The sequence below is a fragment of the Acipenser ruthenus genome, chromosome 2 (genome assembly GCF_902713425.1).
Source record: "Acipenser ruthenus chromosome 2, fAciRut3.2 maternal haplotype, whole genome shotgun sequence".
Taxonomy (NCBI): domain Eukaryota; kingdom Metazoa; phylum Chordata; class Actinopteri; order Acipenseriformes; family Acipenseridae; genus Acipenser; species Acipenser ruthenus.
The window spans coordinates 52,249,628-52,270,569 of NC_081190.1; the positions used below are offsets into that span (position 1 = coordinate 52,249,628).

General features: G+C 38.9%; 1 protein-coding gene across 5 annotated transcripts in view; it reads right to left on the reverse strand.

Moving 5' to 3' along the window:
* The window catches only part of LOC117409687 (serine-rich coiled-coil domain-containing protein 1-like), a 667,826-nt gene that overhangs the window by 544,170 nt on the left and 102,714 nt on the right, over positions 1-20,942 (reverse strand). For all 5 annotated transcript variants that reach the window (XM_034905803.2, XM_034905798.2, XM_058996863.1 and 2 more), the window contains exon 4: positions 13,979-14,069. In XM_034905803.2, coding sequence (XP_034761694.2) covers positions 13,979-14,069 — 91 coding nt within the window. The remainder of the gene's footprint in view (positions 1-13,978; positions 14,070-20,942) is intronic.

Sequence of the window (20,942 nt, forward strand, 5' to 3'; positions counted from 1 at the left end):
GCTCAGGTACTCCACAAATCTGGCCTATATGGAAGAGTGGCAAAAAGGAAACCATTTCTGAAAAAAGCCCATGTAAAATCCCACTTGGAATTTGCAAATAGGCATGTGGGAGACTGAAAAGATGTGGAAAAAGATTCTGTGGTCCGATGAAACAAAAATGTAACTATTTGGCCTAAATGCAAAGCGTTATGTCTGGAGCAAACCCAACACAGCACATCACCCAGGTAACACTGGAAGCATGGTGGTGGCAGCATCATGCTATGGGGATGCTTTTCATCGGCAGGGACTGGGAAGCTTGTCAGAGTAGAGGGCAAAATGGATGGAGCTAAATACAGGCAAATCCTTGAGGAAAACCTGCTTCAGTCTGCAAAAGACCTAAGACTGGGATGGAGATTCACCTTTCAGCAGGACAATGACTCCAAGCACACAGCCAAGGCAACACTGGAGTGGCTTAAAAACAAGAAAGTGAATATCCTAGAGTGGCCCAGTCAAAGCCCGGACTTGAATCCGATTGAGAATCTGTGGCAAGACTTGAAGATTGCTGTCCACCAACGATCCCCATCCAAATTTACAGAGCTTGAACAATTTTGCCAAGAAGAATGGGTGAATATTGCACGATCCAGATGTGCAAACCTGGTAGAGACTTACCCCAAAAGACTCACAGCTGTAATTGCTGCCAAAGGTGGTTCTACCAAGTATTGACTCAGGGGGGTGAATACTTATCTTACCAAGACATTTCAGTTTTTTTATTTTTCATTAACTGTTGTTTCACAATAAAAATGATCTTGCCTCTTCAAAGTGTTGAGTAGGTTGTGTAAATCAAAGGGAAAAAAATCCCATTTAAATGCATCAAGATTTCAGGTTGTAACACAACAAACTGTGAAAACGTCCAAGGGGGGTGAATACTTACTATAGGCAATGTATGGCCAAAAGTTTTGCATCACCCTGGAATTTTAAGATTGAGGCTGTGTGATAGCCTTTTTGTGTGTGTGTATATATATATATATATAATATAAATGCACTTATAAGTTTTCTTACCATATTAGCAATTAGCTATTCCAGATCTCTATTTCATTCCCTGACTTCAAAATTGTTTGTTACCTTAACCTCTACTATTTGTGTGCTTTCCTTAAATTGTTTGCGATTCGCTTGTATATAGTTTACTGGTGTGTGTGGTATTAAATTTGTTTATTGAGGACCCTCGTTTTTTTTTTTTTTGTTTTATTCGCTGTTGGATGACGCACTAATGTAGAAACAACTGTTACAAGAGGTTGACTTTTCCTGATTTCCTTTCCTAATAGACTCCAAACATTCTCAACAGGATTGAGATCCGCTGAATTCCCAGGCAAAACTGAAGAGGTGTGAGACTGTCATCTTCTAACCATTTCTTTACTTGTTTGGCTTGATGGCTAGATAGCAAGGGGCTCCATCATCTTGGAAGCAGAAATCACTGTTGGGGAAAATGCTTCTGAGCCATAGGGAGGAGGTGGAGCGTTTTTAGGTACCAGTCCTTGTTCATAGCTGTCCCCGGGTAAAACGTGAAGCTATCTCCAGATATGAACAGTTTCCGGATGTTTGCTGTTGGGACGGTACACTCTGGCTTGTGTGTTTTCTTCTATCTTCAATCTCTTAATCCCTCCCTCTGTTTCCCCCCCTCTGTTTCCAAAACAGCTGAAGAAGTTGAGAATTACTTTGGTCCAGTCTGTACGTGCGACAAAAGTCCAGTCGATCGCTGAGCTTTTTCTTGCTGAGAAAGGGCTTTTTATCAGGCCTCCCTGACACCAGACTGTTCTCCAAGAGACACTTTCTCCCACTGTGCGCAGAAGCCTTCACTCCATTGCCTTCTTTCCATTGCCGCAGTAAGTGGACACTACTGGCTGTCCTAGCTCTCAAACTTGGGCGTTCAGATCTGGGACTTCCAGTCGTCATATATTTCTGGATGATCCTAGGTACTGTGTTTTGGCTGGCATAACCTCTGTTGGCTATCTGAGGACTGCTATAACCATCCTTATGAAATGCAATGATGGCTGAGGGTCTTTACAAGGAGGTATGGCTCTTCCTCATGGCTTGCTCTGAAGTTACAAAATCTATGTAACAATCATGCTTATATACCTTAAATCTACTCATTCCCACTTTTAATTGTCACCTTTTGATTACTTCTAATTGAGTAACGTGTCAAGATTTGTAACGTCTTTTTGGAAATTGTGTGTTTTTAGATTTCAAAATGTCACATTTTTAAATTGTTGTCAGTATATGGAAGACTACAAAGCAGTATTTAATGTGTTAACATAACATTATTCAGCAGGTTTCATTTGACTTTATGAAGCAAAATTAGATCATTCTTGCATGATGCAAAACATTTGGCCATAGCTGTACAAGCATTTGGGGCTTAATTGGGTTAACAAGCCCAGAGGTCTGGCACAGAGCTCCTGGCATAAGAAGGTTAAGGCTGCATGCTAAATATCACAAGGATTAGGTCTTCAGGAGACTTAATTAGTTAAATGGTAAATTTGCACAGGCAGCACATGTTACTCATTAGGGAGTAACTAGTTGGACTGATTTATTTGTTGTATAAAACCTACGAGAGAGAAAAACACAAGGGGAAATGTTCCATAGAAGCTACTGGAGTTAAAGGCGTTGGTCCAGTTGTTTGATTGAAAAAGAACGCCACTTATTGGGGTTGAGCGTTGTTATATTCATTTGTGTTGTCCTATTTTTGAAACTGTGGTAGAACCCTGTTCCTTTATATACTTCCCTACAAGGCCTAAAACGTACCTGCTTACAAGATGTTTGCTATAAAATATGTTTCTTTCAAAACTATCCATTCAGAAATGCTGCAGATTTGCTCAACGTTCACGCAACTCTATCATGCATATATTTGCAAGTCTGTGAAATTAAAGAGAGATGCATGGACAATTGTTATATCTCACTATTATTTCAAGATTACTGACACTGCTGTTTTTAACTTGGAACATGAGCTTTAAACCCCTTTTTTAAATATACATAGAAAAAGCCTTGGTTTCTTTAATATAGTTTATGCAATAATGGGTTTAACACTTCAGACCCCCTTATTTTCTACTATTATATGCCTTGGCAGATTACTACTAGTCTTTCCTTTTTTTCCTCCCCCAAGCAGTTCATCTGCAGCATTTGATAAGAACTTCTGCCCTGACCCTGTCAAAACACAAGACAGTGCAGAGTCACCTGCTCTGTTATCTCTACTGCTCTCCTGCCACACAGGGTGCACCACACTCCTTCTTTCCCTCCACTGTCCTGTACCACTGTGTCTAGCATCCACCTGTACAAAGCACAGTCTGAACACTTCAATTAGATACACCTCCCACATTGCAGTTTACCTAAAATAGGCTGCCACTGTATACACTAGGGTTGTCAAAAATACAGCTACTTTGATACTACCGCGATACCAAATTTCAAAAACGGTTCTTAATTAATTATGCATTCGGTAATACCGAAAAACAGAAAGTACCGGAGAACTCTGTACTTGTATAATGAAAATTGCGGTTTGCGTCCTTCATGTAAAAGACGGAGTCGATTACTAAAAAAAAAAAAAAAAAGCTTCCCTTTTTGTCCGCGCAGGGACACCATACACTCCAGGTGGAAACAACGACAACGAAACAGCCAGGATTCAGGAGTAAAAGGCTAAGATGGGAGGCACACAAGCTCAACGCCCGCGCTCTTAGAAAAAGAGAACAGCAGAAGTATGAAGCGAATGAGCAGGGCAAATCAAAACAAAAGATCCACCAAGCCCATATGCAAAAGGTGCTTTAAGACGGTACAACAAAAGGAGGCAACACCTCAAATTTAGCAAAGCATTTGGCGGACAGGCACCCTGACCTCTTCAAATAATTCAGACAGGTTAGCGACAGCGTAGATTATTGAATGAATGTATCACATATGTAAGTTAAAATACATGTCCTCAAAGGAAACGATGGGGAAATTTGAAATTAAGAAAGCAAGCTAGCTAACTTAGCGCTAATGTGTACGGTGTTCTGCTCTACGTTGGAGTGATAGATTACACTATGTAACACAATTTTTGTTCCTGGGTAGTAAGTGTTATTTCCTAATTGCTTATGCCTCAAAAGTATAGAAAATGGCTATTATTCCCCACAAACTTTGCTTTTGTGACCAGGACAGTGATATTTTGAAATTTACCTATTTCCAATGAGAAAACGGGCGAATTTGTGTCTTTTCGTTCACATAAAGTCAGAAAAAAACAACATATGAATCCAAATTAACATGTATTTATACTAAAGTAATACAAAAATGACTACAAAAGATTTAGAAGTGAGTAGTTTTTCGAGATTTACAATTATACTGTAAATCACTTTCACGAATCAGCCCCCAAATGTAGTCTCCCATCATGTTCTCGTTATACTGTCCTTGGTAGCGGCGTTCAAAGTCCAGTATATCCTGGTGGAAGCGCTCGCCTTGCTCCTCCGAGTACGCTCCCATGTTCTCCTTGAATTTATCAAAATGAGCATCAAGGATATGGACTTTGAGGAACATCCTACAGCCCATTGTGCCGTAGTTCTTCACCAGAGTCTCAACCAGCTCCACATAGTTTTCGGCCTTGTGATTGCCCAGGAAGCCCCGAACCACTGCGACAAAGCTGTTCCAAGCCGCTTTCTCCTTACTAGTGAGCTTCTTGGGGAATTCATTGCACTCCAGGATCTTCTTTATCTGTGGTCTGACGAAGACACCGGCTTTGACCTTTGCCTCAGACAGCTTAGGGAAGAAGTCTTGAAGGTACTTGAAGGCTGCCGACTCCTTATCTAGAGCTCTGACAAATTGTTTCATAAGGCCCAGTTTGATGTGCAGTGGTGGCATCAGCACCTTCCGGGGGTCCACCAGTGGCTCCGACTTGACGTTGTTCCTCCCCACAGAGAACTCGGACCGTTGTGGCCAGTCCCGCCTGTGGTAGTGCGCCTTGGTGTCCCTGCTGTCCCAAAGGCAAAGACAGCAGGGAAACTTGGTAAAACCGCCTTGGAGACCCATCAGGAATGCCACCATTTTGAAGTCTCCTATGACCTCCCAGCCGTACTCATCATACTTCAAGGCGTCCAGCAAGGTCTTGATGCTGTTGTAATCCTCTTTGAGGTGCACCGAGTGAGCCAGGGGAAGAGACGGGTACTTGTTACCATTATGGAGCAGCACGGCTTTGAGGCTCCTGGATGAGCTGTCAATGAAGAGGCACCACTCATTCTGGTTACAGGCGATTCCAATTGCCTCGAACAGACTGGTCACATTGTGGCAGGAGCAGAGCCCATCTTGACGGGTGAAGAAGCTGGAAAAAGGTTGGTGACGCTTCCTCTGATCTGCGACTTGCACACTTTCATCCAACAAGTTCCACTGCTTGAGCCTAGACGGAGAGACCAAGATCTCTAATCAAGTCGTTGAGGTCTTTTTGGTTGGGGTAGTATGGGTTTCTCTCCTCAGCTCCACCTCTGAAATTGTCATCTGGATCTACAACGTCTTCCTCACTCTCTGACTTGCTGCTCTCTTCTAAAGACGGCTGCTCTCTCTCCAGAGGAGTGGGTACGGGGAGCTCATGCCAGTGTGGCACCGGGACGATGGATGAAGGAAGGTCCGGATACGTGATAGCAGGTGCATTCTTGCCAGTCCGACGTTTGGAAGGGTCCACCATGCAGAAGTAGCAGTTGCTTGAGTGGTCAGTGGGTTCCCGCCAAATTCTTGGGATAGCGAACTTCATGGCTCTCTTTTCCCCTCTGTACCATCCTACAAAAATACATTTATTTCACCCATGACTAATGTGTAAGAGATTCTCGCAACATTTTTCATATATGATAGATTTTTTCAAAAACATTGAAAATTGTAAAACATTTTAAAATTAAAAACTTTTACAATTTAAAAAAATTTAACAAATTTTATAACATAAAATTCCGAGCAACAATTGTCCATCTTACCTTCCAGAGTTTTTTTGCAGTGCTCGCAGGTGAAATGAGGTGCCCAGGGTTTGTCTTGATCCCTGACAGGCATGCTGAAATATGCCTTGCAGGCCTCACACATCTTAGCAGATGCTTCCACTGAGTACTTTTTCGCTCTTGTCTTGATAAATTGGCCGCAGACATAGCAAAATGCGTCTGCCGGATGCTTGCAGCCTCTTTTTTTTTTTTTTTTTTTTTTTTTTAAATTTAGTCATTGCCAATTATTTTTTATTATTTTCTCCCATTTTTGAATGGCCAATTATTTTATTACGGTCGGCTCACCGCTACCACCCCTGCGCTGACTCGGGAGGGCGAAGATGAACACACGCTGTCCTCCGAAGCGCGTGCTGTCAAGCCGACCGCTTTTTTTCACACTGCAGACTCACCATGCAGCCACCCAAGAGCTACAGTGTCGGAGGACAACGCAGCTTACAGGCAAGCCTGCAGGCGCCCGGCCAGAGTACAGGGGTCGCTGGTGCGAAAAAAACTGAAAAATTGGGCGTGCAAAATTATTCAGCCCCTTTACTTTCAGTGCAGCAAACTCTCTCCAGAAGTTCAGTGAGGATCTCTGAATGATCCAATGTTGACCTAAATGACTAATGATGATAAATAGAATCCACCTGTGTGTAATCAAGTCTCCGTATAAATGCACCTGCACTGTGATAGTCTCAGAGGTCCGTTTAAAGCGCAGAGAGCATCATGAAGAACAAGGAACACACCAGGCAGGTCCGAGATACTGTTGTGGAGAAGTTTAAAGCCGGATTTGGATACAAAAAGATTTCCCAAGCTTTAAACATCCCAAGGAGCACTGTGCAAGCGATAATATTGAAATGGAAGGAGTATCAGACCACTGCAAATCTACCAAGACCTGGCCGTCCCTCTAAACGTTCAGCTCATACAAGGAGAAGACTGATCAGAGATGCAGCCAAGAGGCCCATGATCACTCTGGATGAACTGCAGAGATCTACAGCTGAGGTGGGAGACTCTGTCCATAGGACAACAATCAGTCGTATACTGCACAAATCTGGCCTTTATGGAAGAGTGGCAAGAAGAAAGCCATTTCTTAAAGATATCCATAAAAAGTGTCGTTTACAGTTTGCCACAAGCCACCTGGGAGACACACCAAACATGTGGAAGAAGGTGCTCTGGTCAGATGAAACCAAAATCGAACTTTTTGGCAACAATGCAAAACGTTATGTTTGGCGTAAAAGCAACACAGCTCATCACCCTGAACACACCATGCCCACTGTCAAACATGGTGGTGGCAGCATCATGGTTTGGGCCTGCTTTTCTTCAGCAGGGACAGGGAAGATGGTTAAAATTGATGGGAAGATGGATGGAGCCAAATACAGGACCATTCTGGAAGAAAACCTGATGGAGTCTGCAAAAGACCTGAGACTGGGACGGAGATTTGTCTTCCAACAAGACAATGATCCAAAACATAAAGCAAAATCTACAATGGAATGGTTCACAAATAAACATATCCAGGTGTTAGAATGGCCAAGTCAAAGTCCAGACCTGAATCCAATCGAGAATCTGTGGAAAGAACTGAAAACTGCTGTTCACAAATGCTCTCCATCCAACCTCACTGAGCTCGAGCTGTTTTGCAAGGAGGAATGGGCAAAAATTTCAGTCTCTCGATGTGCAAAACTGATAGAGACATACCCCAAGCGACTTACAGCTGTAATCGCAGCAAAAGGTGGCGCTACAAAGTATTAACTTAAGGGGGCTGAATAATTTTGCACGCCCAATTTTTCAGTTTTTTATTTGTTAAAAAAGTTTGAAATATCCAATAAATTTCGTTCCACTTCATGATTGTGTCCCACTTGTTGTTGATTCTTCACAAAAAATTACAGTTTCATATCTTTATGTTTGAAGCCTGAAATGTGGCAAAAGGTTGCAAAGTTCAAGGGGGCCGAATACTTTCGCAAGGCACTGTATATTCACTACAGAGATTGCATTACTGCTTTTTTCAAACCATCTATGTAGTTTCCAGTTTTGTTGCAACATAAAATTATTTTCGTTTCGGAGGCAGTTACACAGCGTGTATTATTTATTAAGACAATAGAGTTGACTTCTTTGCGGAGGTGTGTGTTTAGATTATCTTTGTCTTTATTTGGGCTCCAGGGGCCAGGTTCGTTATAGCCGAAAGTTTGTTATAATGAAGGGCATTATAGCGAGGGTGTACTGTGTGTGTGTGTGTGTGTGTGTGTGTCTATATATATCAATCCACGGATGAGCCTATGGGCAGCTCTGAAATAAATGCTCAGCGAATACCTACCTAAGGCAGGCATATCCTCAAAAGTATTGGTTGGTGGTCGTCTTCTCTTTCAGGGAACCAGGGTTACAGTAAGTAACCTAACATATTTGGTGTTTGATAGAGTACATCCAGATAATTTTTATGTTAATGTTTTTGATATTGTAAACATTTTAAATGACACAGATAAATGGGTTATTTACAGAAAGGTGACAAATTGGGGTTCCAAAAAAATTTGAAATGAATGTTACATTTTTTTTTTGTGAAACAACCAGAATTAAATAAGAAAAAATCGTATCTGCATATAACATAACTTTTTAATGTATTTCTGTAAAAAAAAAAGTTAGCAGATAAATCTGTCATTACCGTAACACGACTAAAAACCTTTGTATAAAGAGAAATATACGTCAAATTGATTAGGCATTATAACATTACATGTTAAATGAAAATATTTCTTCCATTTTTCAAAAGATAAACTTTGATTTTCATATGTTAGCAATAATTAAAAGTATATCAAACTCGTATTTATTTTTTAAATAGGAACCCTTAAACCTTTGCTAATATAATGTCCACTCCTGCCAATGCTGCTACAGTTTTATTTACTAAAATAACGATTGTTACAGTAATGACATTACAGTTACAGTAATGACAGCTTGTTATGGTAATGACACATAGATTTAAAATAAATATGTAAAGAAATAAACCATTTACAATTCCAAAATATTTGTCATTGGTAATCATAAAACTTTAAAATACATTATGTACTGAAGGATTTGGTGGGGTTGAGGCCTTTATTGGCCGTTTTACCTCACATAACCCCCTTTATGACTAAATATCTTGGCATTGTTTAAATATAGCAACATATTTATATTATATATTAATTATTATTAATAGGCACATATTTCAATCACAAGGCCATCTCACAAGGGAGTATGTATCCCAAAATATAATCAATTTTCTAGTAATGCAGATGGGAGTGGAAATACACACCCATTTTCACATGGAAACCCACATTTCACATGAAAATGTCCACTAATCTGCATATCAACCTCCTCCTTTCCCCTTCATTTACATGACTACAGGTGAAGAGGGTCTTCTCAAGTAAAATAAACTCAGCCAATGGAAACCAGAAATCACCCTGAAATGTTAATATTGCATACAAATAATTATTCATATTTGCTAAATGTTTTTGAAATCAGCTGAAAAATATATGTATACTGCATCTGACAAAACTTTTTAAAATATATATTTAAATATACTTTATTTTGAGAATTACCCAATTAGGCTGAGATGGGAATTAAATGGTAATGTGAAACAGTGCAGTATTTTGGATTATTTATAATTTTGCTGAATAGATACTGTCACAAATACTGTCTTTTGATTCTGTGCATTCAAAGACCTGTAATTAAAAGTTTTAAGAATTAGGCCTACTGTTTTGTATTCTGTTCTAAACCAGCAATTTGTCAGTCCCAAACCTGCTGTCACATAAATTATATTTTAAATAAGCAGGGGAAAAGTGTTAATCAGATTATCCTGCCTTTTATTGCAACTGGGGGGAATTGTAAAGGGGAACTAGAGCTGAAACATCCAATCAGAAGGGGTACAGTTTTAAAAAAAAAGTTTTAAAACCATTGACTTTGAGGATAAAGTTGCATGTAAGTTATTTTTCAACATTTAATTACTTTGCCAGTGTTCACTCGTTGATAAAATGGGGCATAGTTTAACTTTAATTAGTCAGTAATTTACTGTTATTTTTTAAAGGAGAAAAGCCTAACAGTATTTTTTGTTTGTTTGTTTTTATAGTATTATACTAATCACTGCTAATATTAATCTTCCTGCTCCTTCCTCCGCTACTGATACTGTTATTTCCTTCAGTCCCAAGAATCTGCTGAATCCTCTGAAACTCTCGGAATGTGTCTCTTCATCCCCTTACTGGTACTCTCCCCTCCTCAGTTGACGATGCAGTGACCCTCTACAACACCACCCTAACTCAGATAATCAACACCGTTGCCCCGCTTACAACCAGAACAGGTCAAGAAACATCACAACTGCCCATGGTACACCCTCAAACTTAGATTGCTTAAGTCTGCCTGCCTGCTTGAGTGCAAGTGGAGGTCGTCTGAACTAATGGTTCACAGAGAGATCTGGACCGACCAGTTCGGTGGCTACAGGCGTGCGCTCGCTGCAGTCAGGGTGAAGTACTTCTCTGAAATCATAACTATGGGACACGGTAAACCCAATGTTCTCTTTTAAAACCATTGACCAAATCCTACATCCAGCCACCGACAGATCCATCTCCTGTTCATCCTCCTCTCTTACCTGTCATGACTTCTCCTCTTTCTTTCGGAACAAAATTAATAACATCTATTCTACGCTCTCCCACCACAAACCCAGTTTACTACTACCACCTTGACTCGCCCCCGGTTGCCCCTCTTGCTCTCTCCTCATTCTCTCCTCTCTCCATTACTGATGTCTCCGGCCTACCTTTGAAATCAACTACTGCCACGTGCCCCTTGGACCCCTGGCCGTCTAATCTTGTCTGTCTGTGCTTCTGATCTTGCTCCTTCCATTATGCACACTCTCAACCTGTCCCTGTATTCAGGCTCGGTTCCAGCTGCCCTCAAGCTTGCCCGAGTTACACCGGTACTCAAAAAACCCTCCCTCGACCCGGCTTATCTAATTACCGCCCCATCTCCCTTTTCTCTCCAAAACTCTCGAAAGAGCTGTAGCCAGTCAGTTGATGAAACATCTCACAGATAACAATCTGCTTGAATCTCTGCAGCCTGGCTTCCGGCCGCATCACAGTCCGGATTGTAAATTATCTCCTGCTTAATGCTGATGCTGCTACTCCCTCTGTGCTTGTCCTCCTTGACCTAATAGCTGCTTTTGACACCACAGATAATAGCATTCTTCTTGACCGCCTTCAGAAGCATGCTGGGATCTCTGGAACCTGTCTCTCCTAGATGTCCTCTTACCTATCTGGACGCATGCAGTCTGTTTTCTGTGCTGGATGTAGTGGTGTCGCAAACCCAGTTACTTGTGGTGTCCATCAAGGGTCCTTCTAGTAGGATCTAAAACTCAACTTAAGAATCTCAATATAGCTGCCCTGAACCTCGGAAACTGTCGGCAACCTCTCCTTTGATGCCCACATCTCCTCTGTCGTCAAATCTTCCTTCTACCACCTTCAAAACATCTCCAAAGTTCGTTCCTACCTTTCCCTCTCGGATGCAGAGATACTCTGTCATGCATTTGTCTCCTATTGACTCGACTATTGCAACTCGCTCTATGGCGGTCTTCTGGCATGCGCCATCAACCGACTGCAGCTAGTTCAGAATGCTACCGCCAGGATCCTTACCAGATGTAAAAAATGTGATCTCATCACCCCCCGTCTTGCCCAGCTGCACTGACTACCTGTAAAGTTCAGGATTACTTTCAAAATTCTCCTGCTCACCTACACTGCTCCTCATCACACAGCTCGTGAGTCCCTCTTCAACCTGCTAACCCGCTATGTCCCTGCCCGCAAGCTCCTCCGATTCTGGCCTGCTTGTTATCCCCAAGCAAACCACACTTGGAGAACTCATTTAGCTTCATGGCTCCGACTCTCTGGAACTCTCTCCCAGCCTTGGTGCGTGATGCTCCCACCGTCGCTCGCTTTAAATCAACTGTCAAGAGCCACTTGTTCTCTCTTGCTTTCCATGCTCTTTAAGCTTGATATCTGTTATTAGCTGTTGTGTCTTTGCTACTTCTAACTTTTTTTAAATTTATTTTATACTCATGATTCTATACGACATATGCATCCACAATGTTCTAGAATGTTCACACCACAGCCTTGTATTTAATGTATTATGCATTGTTTTTCACTGTATCTTGTAAAGCGCTTTGTGATGGTGGTCCACTATGAATGGCGCTATATAAAATAAAGATTGATTGATTGACTGATTGATACTAAGTAGGAAAAACTTGCTAACACTAGAAACTCATCCAGGTCTAGCAAGCAGCTAATTTGTGGTAAAAGTTTCCCTGGAAATGGTTCTCCAGAAGAACATGCTGAAAACTGCATTTCATCAAATAAATCTGTGAAAGCAATCTTTTATTCTGAGGTAAAACGTCTTAAATGTCAATGAGACAAATAAGTCTGAGTATCGTTCAGCATCAATACATTATAGTTTTACCCATTTAGGATTGTCTTTCAAGTTTTGAATGAAAGCTGCAATGTCCCTCAATTATGCGTGTTCTGTACGTATTCACAATGAATATCAATCAGTTTCTTTTCTTCACTGCAGAATTGTTTTTGATGTGTGGTGTGTTATTTAGCTTTGGGATGCCAACAGCTCATTGTTTATAAAAGAGCAATAAGGATTCAAATGACCTTGTAGATGCATTGCTTTTGATTCTCTAATTAAACCACACAGCTATTCTGTCAAAGACAAAACAAGTTATGTTATTAGTTTGAAGCAAAAGGGCCCTGCTGTCATGCTAAATGAGCAGATATGCAGCACATAACCCCATGATAAACCTGACCCATAACTTGGATACTGACTAAAACAAATGATGCCCCTGAAGAGCAGATGAAAGAGAGCAGACAACACTGGTGTGCATTGAGTAAATGCATGCAGGTCCAGAGTGTAATACACATTTCCAAGCAGTCAAAATATCCTAGAGCCGACCTTTAAAAACTTTCAATGGTAAGTATGCATCAAACATTAGGTTATGTCTCTACAAGGGCTGATGATTTATAGATGGAAAATAAACAGTATTCATAACTCACATAGGAAGGGAGAGTATATCAATTATCTAGCCAATCTGACACCTGAGGAAAAAAGCAGCACAAAGCAGAAAATGCAGTACTTCATTAAGATTCACCCTGCACATTCACATAACTTAATTAGTGAAATTAATGTCCTTGTTAATGATAAAATGAATACTTTTCAGCTACAGTACTTGAATGTAGTTTGCATAACAACTTGTCATCTTTCACTTCAAATTATTCGAAAGACTAGTTAGTTTCACAAATCACCGCAGGGACTTTAAAGAGAATTGGTTTGGGTATAAAATGTCAAAGTTACCTCAACTAATGTATTCCCTTGTAGTTTAGATCCGCATTATGTTTTTCCTATTTCAGTCATCACATGCTTTAAAGCTCTGAGAATCATGTCTAAATCAACTGCAGTCATGTGTTGAGTTGGACCACCTTGCCCTGATCACAGCCTTGACGCGACGTGGCATAAACGCCACATGGTGCTTGAAGGTGTCTGGGATGTTAATCCATTCAGTAATTAGTAGTTCAGGCAGCTGGTACAGAAAGTTAGAGTAGGCAGAGAATTTTAATGAAATTAAAATTTGATTACGATCCAGGGATTGGAGTGGACATTGAAGATGGCTGAATGAAGGTGGATGAGTGCATTATAGACATCACCAACAGGGTGCAGCATTGAACTTCGACAGCTTTATAGTGCTGCAGGGATCACTTGTCACATCACATGATCAAAGTAACGTGCCTATTTAATTCAGTGGGATGCCATATTGAATCTGGTGAACAGGTCTTAATAAAGTGTGTGTGTCTATATCTATATGAGAGAGAGAGAGACCTGTATCTGCCTCTGCACTGAACTGCATTTCTGAGGAAAAACAAAATGACCCCTATAACTGAACCACCACTATGCAATATGTACAGTACTGCTGAAATGCTTTCAGCCTTAATCTAACCATGACCTTCAATTGGGAAGTCCTTGTTCCATTGGGCTTTGAGACTTACCGAAGCGATGTCGCTGATCTTCTGGGAAGTCCAGGTCCAACATGAGGTCATCTTCATCCAGCTCACAGGAGCCGAGGTTATTCAAGACATCCTAGTTATAAGAAGGGAATAAATATATTTGAAAATACAGACTTAGTACAGTGCTTTTATTATGGTAATACTATTTTAGCAAGCGGTTCCCGTGGGGACAATCTGTTCATCAATACTTACATTTTGTGTCATCTGTGCTTGACTTAGATTTAGGATTTAGCCAGTTGGTAACCTGCTATCTTTTTTTCCCATCTATTATGTCTATTAGCCATTTATTCCAGTACTTTGCCAAATGTTTTTCCAAGTTTGATGGGCATAAATCATTTTTCAGAAAGTACCATTCTTAAATAACTTTCAATTGTTAAAATATGTAATCACTGGTTTTATTTTTAACTTGTGGTATATGATCATCTTACTCACATTTTGGTGACAGGACCCAAAGAGCTCCCAAGAACACTTATGAGACAGGTGAACATAACTTAAACAACATGCAGCATCAGAAGAGTGCCCTTTCCTATTGCTGTTATTTTGTGTGTTCTTTCTAAGCCCATTATGGACAGCATCATTTTGCATTTTTTACTATTTTGTACTCTATGAGAAATATGTATGTATCTTCAAAGTTTAACATCTTACCACATAAATTCAATCAACTGTAATTTGTATCTTTGCTGAAAGAAAATGTTAATTAGAACCTTGATTTATTGTTTTAATGTTGAAGAGATTAAGGGCAGGATTTTAAAAAAACAGTGATATTGTATCAAACTCGTGGTTATAGTAACAAACCTTAGTAGCAAGTGATTTTCAAACAAAATGTGTTAATTAAATCAATCCGTTAATGCTTTGAAATTGAGTCGATGAGGTTGTTAAAGAATGCATTTCTCGTTAAAAAGCTTAACTGTCGCAGGTCACGTAGATCACTTCCTGTCTCAACAACTAAATAAGAGGAACTCGTTAATCAAAATGCATGTTAACGGGATGACGAAAAATGAATGGAAGCATAATTCACTGTTATGGAAACTACTAGCATACAGGGAGACGGCTCTCGCACCAGCGAGAACAGCCAAATGGAAATTAAATAAAAATAATGGGAATATATATTGTAAACTTCTTAAAATTGTGCATTTTGTCATGCAGAATGTACATTTATTTAGAGAACAGACGGCACAGATTAAAAAAAAATTTGGATGGGGCGGGTAAGCCATCTAATACTTGCCAACATTTGGAAACTGTTCAGCTGGACACTCGTCCCCCGGAGGGGCGGGAGGTGCCCTGTACATTGTTTTGTTTATTTATTTTTAGAACAGGGTCCCCCGCCCCTGTGTTATTTTATATTTGATTATTATGATTTATTTATTGTAATTTATATGACGGCGAAGCGCCGTATGTTTGTTATTGTTTTGTTTAGTGACGGCGTAGCCGTTTGTTTATTTTATAATGTTTAGTAATGTGGATGGGAAGCCCCATCCACATGGTATTTTAAAACTCGTGCAGAAGGTGGCCATCTCCCGAATTAATTAGGTGATTTAATTTGTTGCTAATCGGGAGATGGTCACCTGTTATAAAAAGCCTGCAGCTCTCCAGCTCGGGGTTGGGTGTTAAAGAGGAGAGAGCGAGCAGAGAGACGGAGAGCGAGATAAATTTATTTAAAAAACTAAACTAACCAAGGATAGCGTCAGTGAAGGCGAATGCCCAGCCTGACGGGTTGTAGAGTTCGTGATTTGTTTTTGTTTATATATTTATTTTGCTCTGTGAGCGCAAGTGTTTTTGTTTAAATATTTTATTTATTTTTCTTAATAAAAACGGCGCAAGCGCCTTTAACTGCAGTCCCGGGTGTCAGTTATCCTTCCTGCATCTGGCCTGACGTCACACCTCTCGTCTAGCCTGTCACAGCATCATACACATGGGAGGGGTCATACGCAAAAAACACTCATTATAATATAATAGACGTACCCCCCCAACTCAACACCTCACGACCATCATGACAGTAAAAAGACATATTATTATTATTATTTATTTCTTAGCAGACGCCCTTATCCAGGGCGACTTACAATTGTTACAAGATATCACATTATACATTATTTCACATTATACAGATATCACATTATTTTTACATACAATTACCCATTTATACAGTTGGGTTTTTACTGGAGCAATCTAGGTAAAGTACCTTGCTCAAGGGTACAACAGCAGTGTCCTCCACTGGGGATTGAACCCACAACCCTCCGGTCAAGAGTCCAGAGCCCTAACCACTACTCCACACTACTCTCTCTTGTTCCATCGCCCTGAAGGACTCGGAATTATATTACTTGGCTTTATAGGAATATTGATTCATAAATAATGCAATATGAGCAAAAATATATTTTTAAAAAAGTAACAGTAACAACTGCAGCATAAAAATGTAATATTCCGAGAATATAAAATGATATGCAATACCTACATGTAAAATTGTTTCAATACACAGGCACACCCTTTTTATATACTTCGTTCTATCATTTAAAACCACAGTGACTAACTGTAATAGAAAGCACTTCAATTAATGTTTTTTTCTCCAAAACTGAATGCAATTCTCAACAGTCTTTCTCTTTGTTTTCCAGACTATCTTCAGTCCAATTCTGATCAAGCAACCACTAAAAAAACAACTTTCTGTGCCACAGGTAATGCATTGGACTGTTTTACTGTGAATGAGACTGTACATCTACAGCAGTTATTAGCACAGCAAAAATACTTTAATATAACATGCCTCATGTTGCACTGTACAATCACCAAAGCATATATTTGACAACCACAATTAAAACACGTTTAAACTATGTTATCACCAGCATAGCACACCCAACTATGAAAAAAACATCAAGTGAAAATGCGAGCTGACAAATGTTTAAATTAACAAGACTTTTCGTTGTTTTAAAAAGCAGGTGCTGTGGAACATTGTCCATCGGAATATGAATATCACTGCAGGATGAATCGTGGTATCTGCCTTTCTACAAACATGCTGGTTCGGAGCCCTGTCTGTGCAATCCAATTGCACCCCAGCCATCTACAATTACAGACCGATCTTAATCAAGCACTATTAAAATCAGGGGCATTTTTTTGTACCTTGCCCTTTTAAGAATGCCAATATAGACAACAAGCCCCTTTTAAGAACGTTAATTAGCCCCTGTATAAAAGGGTAAGGTTGGGGAAACGATTTCTTCCCGGGACAGCATGTGTTTTTGAAACATTCGCTGCGTTTGCTATTGGTAAGTGGCACGTGCGCGTTACTCTGTTTAAATGCTTGTTGTTTTACAAAGTGCAATTTGATTATTACTCGTTGTCTGGTTGTTCTACTTCAGCTTTATAATAACGCGTTTGTTTTAAAAGGTGCGATTACTCGCCGCTCGCTTTATTATTGTTTTTATTTAATTATTTTTTAATCGTCTCTTCCACAAAAAGAGGACGCTGTTATAGCCGGTAGAGTTTGTGTACGTTATTTTAGAGTAGGCTAATGGCATATTAACTTTTTTATGTCCATGGTGTTAAGTGTTAAACCACGCTACTTGCCCTCCACGTTATAATTTATTTCTTCCCGATAGGAATATCCAGTCGATGGTTTGGGGCGTCGTATTGTTTTTACGTAACGCTAACATGATTTTAAATTAAATATTAGTTGGTCTTTTAAGGACTTGCAATATTTTAACGGGTTTGCGACGGTGAGCAAACAGTTTTTCACCTTATTCTTTTTCAAACCCTATTTTTAAAATGTTTCACAAAATGTTCGGCTTTATATCGCCATTGCAATTTTATGTTTGTGTAGTTTATACTTTTTTATATATAAACACTCACGTTTGTTTTGAGATTTTTAATTTAATTAACAGGTATTTAATTAATTTGATAATTGGCTTGCATCCAATACGATCTAATCTCAACCCCTAAAGTTATATATATATATATATATATATATATATATATATATATATATATATATATATATATATATATATATATATATATAAAAACACTAAAACAAACGCGTATTATATTTCACTCGCCTTGCGCACTTTTGTAGTCGTTTTCCCAATGCTAACCAGAAAATCATATAATAAATAAAACTGCTGTTTCAAAACCACAAGCATTACATTACCATTTAAGTTCAAACATTCAATGTGTTTGCTATACACGTGCTGAAGAAACTAGCCATTTATTTGTTACTGCAAAAGCATTACTCACAATTTGTGAAGCGTTCTTACATTTGTATAATTTAGTGATGAGCAGATGTGTCAGCTGCACGAAGAGCACAGAGTGTGGTTTTCACTAACTCTACTGTGCAGAATAAATAATTTTTTTTCTATGGGTAAATATCGGGACTTTCTTCCTATGCATCGGGACGCGGGACATTTGCTAGGAAATCGGGACTGTGCCGACCATATAGGGACTGTTGGCATGTATGCATCTCTCTGTATTGGTTGGAATTTATTTTCTTATGTTGATCTACTTTTGTATGTATTTTAGTATGTACGATTGTAGACTATAAATAAATATGCTTGAAGTGTCATTTGTGGTTATAGTTATTAGTTTTAATACATGTATACCCTGTATGTAACACTTCATTATACATTTAGTAAGCTTTTAAAATTACGATAGAACAACCCAACCCAATACACAATTTGTTTATAGTTAATTGTTCGGTGAATTCCTCTTATCATGCATTTTCTCTGGTACTGTTTGCTCGTCTCCAAGGTAAATAAACTCAACATGAATAGAAGTAGCCACCAAACACTTACAGTATTATAAGAAGATGTTATAATATGTGCATACAGATGTGTGACGGTGAGAGTCTACACTGTACATACAGTGTGGGGGAGTCTGACAACATTACAAATACATTAGGCAAAATCCATATCAATGATCTCGATCACATTAGGTATTCCATTCATATCTGTGGCGATATCTTGAAAGCAAGCCCCACATTGCGCTTTTTAACTATTAGACAAAATGTTTACAGAATACCTAACACAACTGCTATTAGGACCATGCTGCTTGATTTGTTTATTAATAGCTTTATAATTAAACTATACCAAATCACGTTTTTATTTACAACGAAGGGAAAACATGTTTTTGCTGACTTTATAACCATTTGGGCGACACAGTATAGGTTACCTTCATCGTAAATAAAAAATGTGATTTTGGTATAATTTAATAACGCTGTTGATAATAAATTAATCATGATTTATAGCAGCAGTTTTTAAGTATTCTGTAAATATTCAGTCTAATATGTAGGTGTGTGTGTGTTTAATGGAGAGAGAGAATACATGCATGTCTCCAGTCATATGTAGATATTTATTACTGCCATAGCCTTATCTTTTCACCTATTGATTTGCCCCATTGCTAATGTACTTTATGCATCCCTTCCAGCAATGTCATCAGGCAGTGTGTTCTGGGCTTAAGGTTACAAATTGTTAAAACAAGTGAACAAATCTCATTCATAACCACAAGTATATAAAAGTCTAAAATATTTACATAACTACAAATATTGAATTATCTAGGTAGTCTCTGCATCGTCAGCGTCACAGCCGTGGTCTGTTAAATTTCTGTTTTCGTTAATTGAAACCCTCCTTTTCCAAGTGCAAATTAACTCCTGACAAATTATGACAATTAACACAGATTTACTTTTAAATTCCCACGCAAACAAAATAAATAGTTGCAAGAAGCACTGCTCGTTAAGATATTAGCATTATTTCATAAATCAACATAATTTCAGAAATCACGTTAGCATGATTATTTATAGACATAACGAACTCTTGAAAATGCCAAAATCAATGCTACATAACATGATTAACACTGGAGTTATCATTTACGAATTTTTGAAAATCCTGCCCTAAGGATTTTAAAGCAACCAGTTGAATAAAAAAAATGCATTAATAACACAGGACTTTCATGTTCCACAAAGATTTGTTCCATTTAATTTTGTATTAAACTTGTATAGCTCAACTAAATTAGCATGACATCAATCAAACATCAAATTTGAAAATGTACTTAACTAGAATTGGCTTGTGGATGGATGATTTGGAAGTGAAGCTAATGGATTATTTGCATTTTTTTATTGGTTTGAGAAATAATTACATATAAGAAAATAAAAGGTTCCTGTGGAGGCCATCTGTTACTTTGTGTTTCCTTTGTTTCAATATTATAATTTTATAATTCTTTTTTTACAAAAATTGAAAACAAAAAACAGTAATTTTTTGCTCACGAGATAAAAAATGAAAAGGTTGTAACGATTGTGTTTTTGTAACAGTTTACAAAAATAATCACTACTTGTTCACCACATTTTAGAAAAAAAAGTCATAAGGTTTGTTTTTTGTGCAAGTTTAAAAACAAGTGCTTCAGTAATATTTCTTCACTTTTTATAACCCAGGGCCGAACCCAAAACTTTCTTTTGTTTCTCCTCTCCTCCTCTTCCTCCTCTAACATTGCTATTAAAGCAGCGGCAGCAGCCTTCCTTCGCGGCATGTTTACGTCTTGTGACAAAAACGTGGATTATGATTGGGTTGCATTACGTTGTCGACTGCATGCTTGTCTCTTGTGTGACCGTCGACAAAAGTCTCCCGTGTGACCAGGCCTTAAGAGAGGGCTTAATTCTCAAAGTGTTTACTCCAGTCTTTAATTAACGGCTATTTTTAGGAAAAAAAAAAGCTGCTGATTTCAGAAAACTGTAACCAAAGTAAGCACTACATTTCATATCTTTTTAAGCCCTCTTACGCTGTCTACTGCTCAGTTTTTGTAAAACCTTGCATTTCCTAGCCCAGTGTCTTTATCACCATATAAAAGAGCCATGCTCCTTTACACTGCAGGGGTCAGTCTTGTTCTGACTTGCACTGTTCATTTTCCTGGAAACCTCCAGGAATACTTCAGTATTATCCCACTAATGCTGGGGATATCCTGTCCCCATTTTTGGGGAATA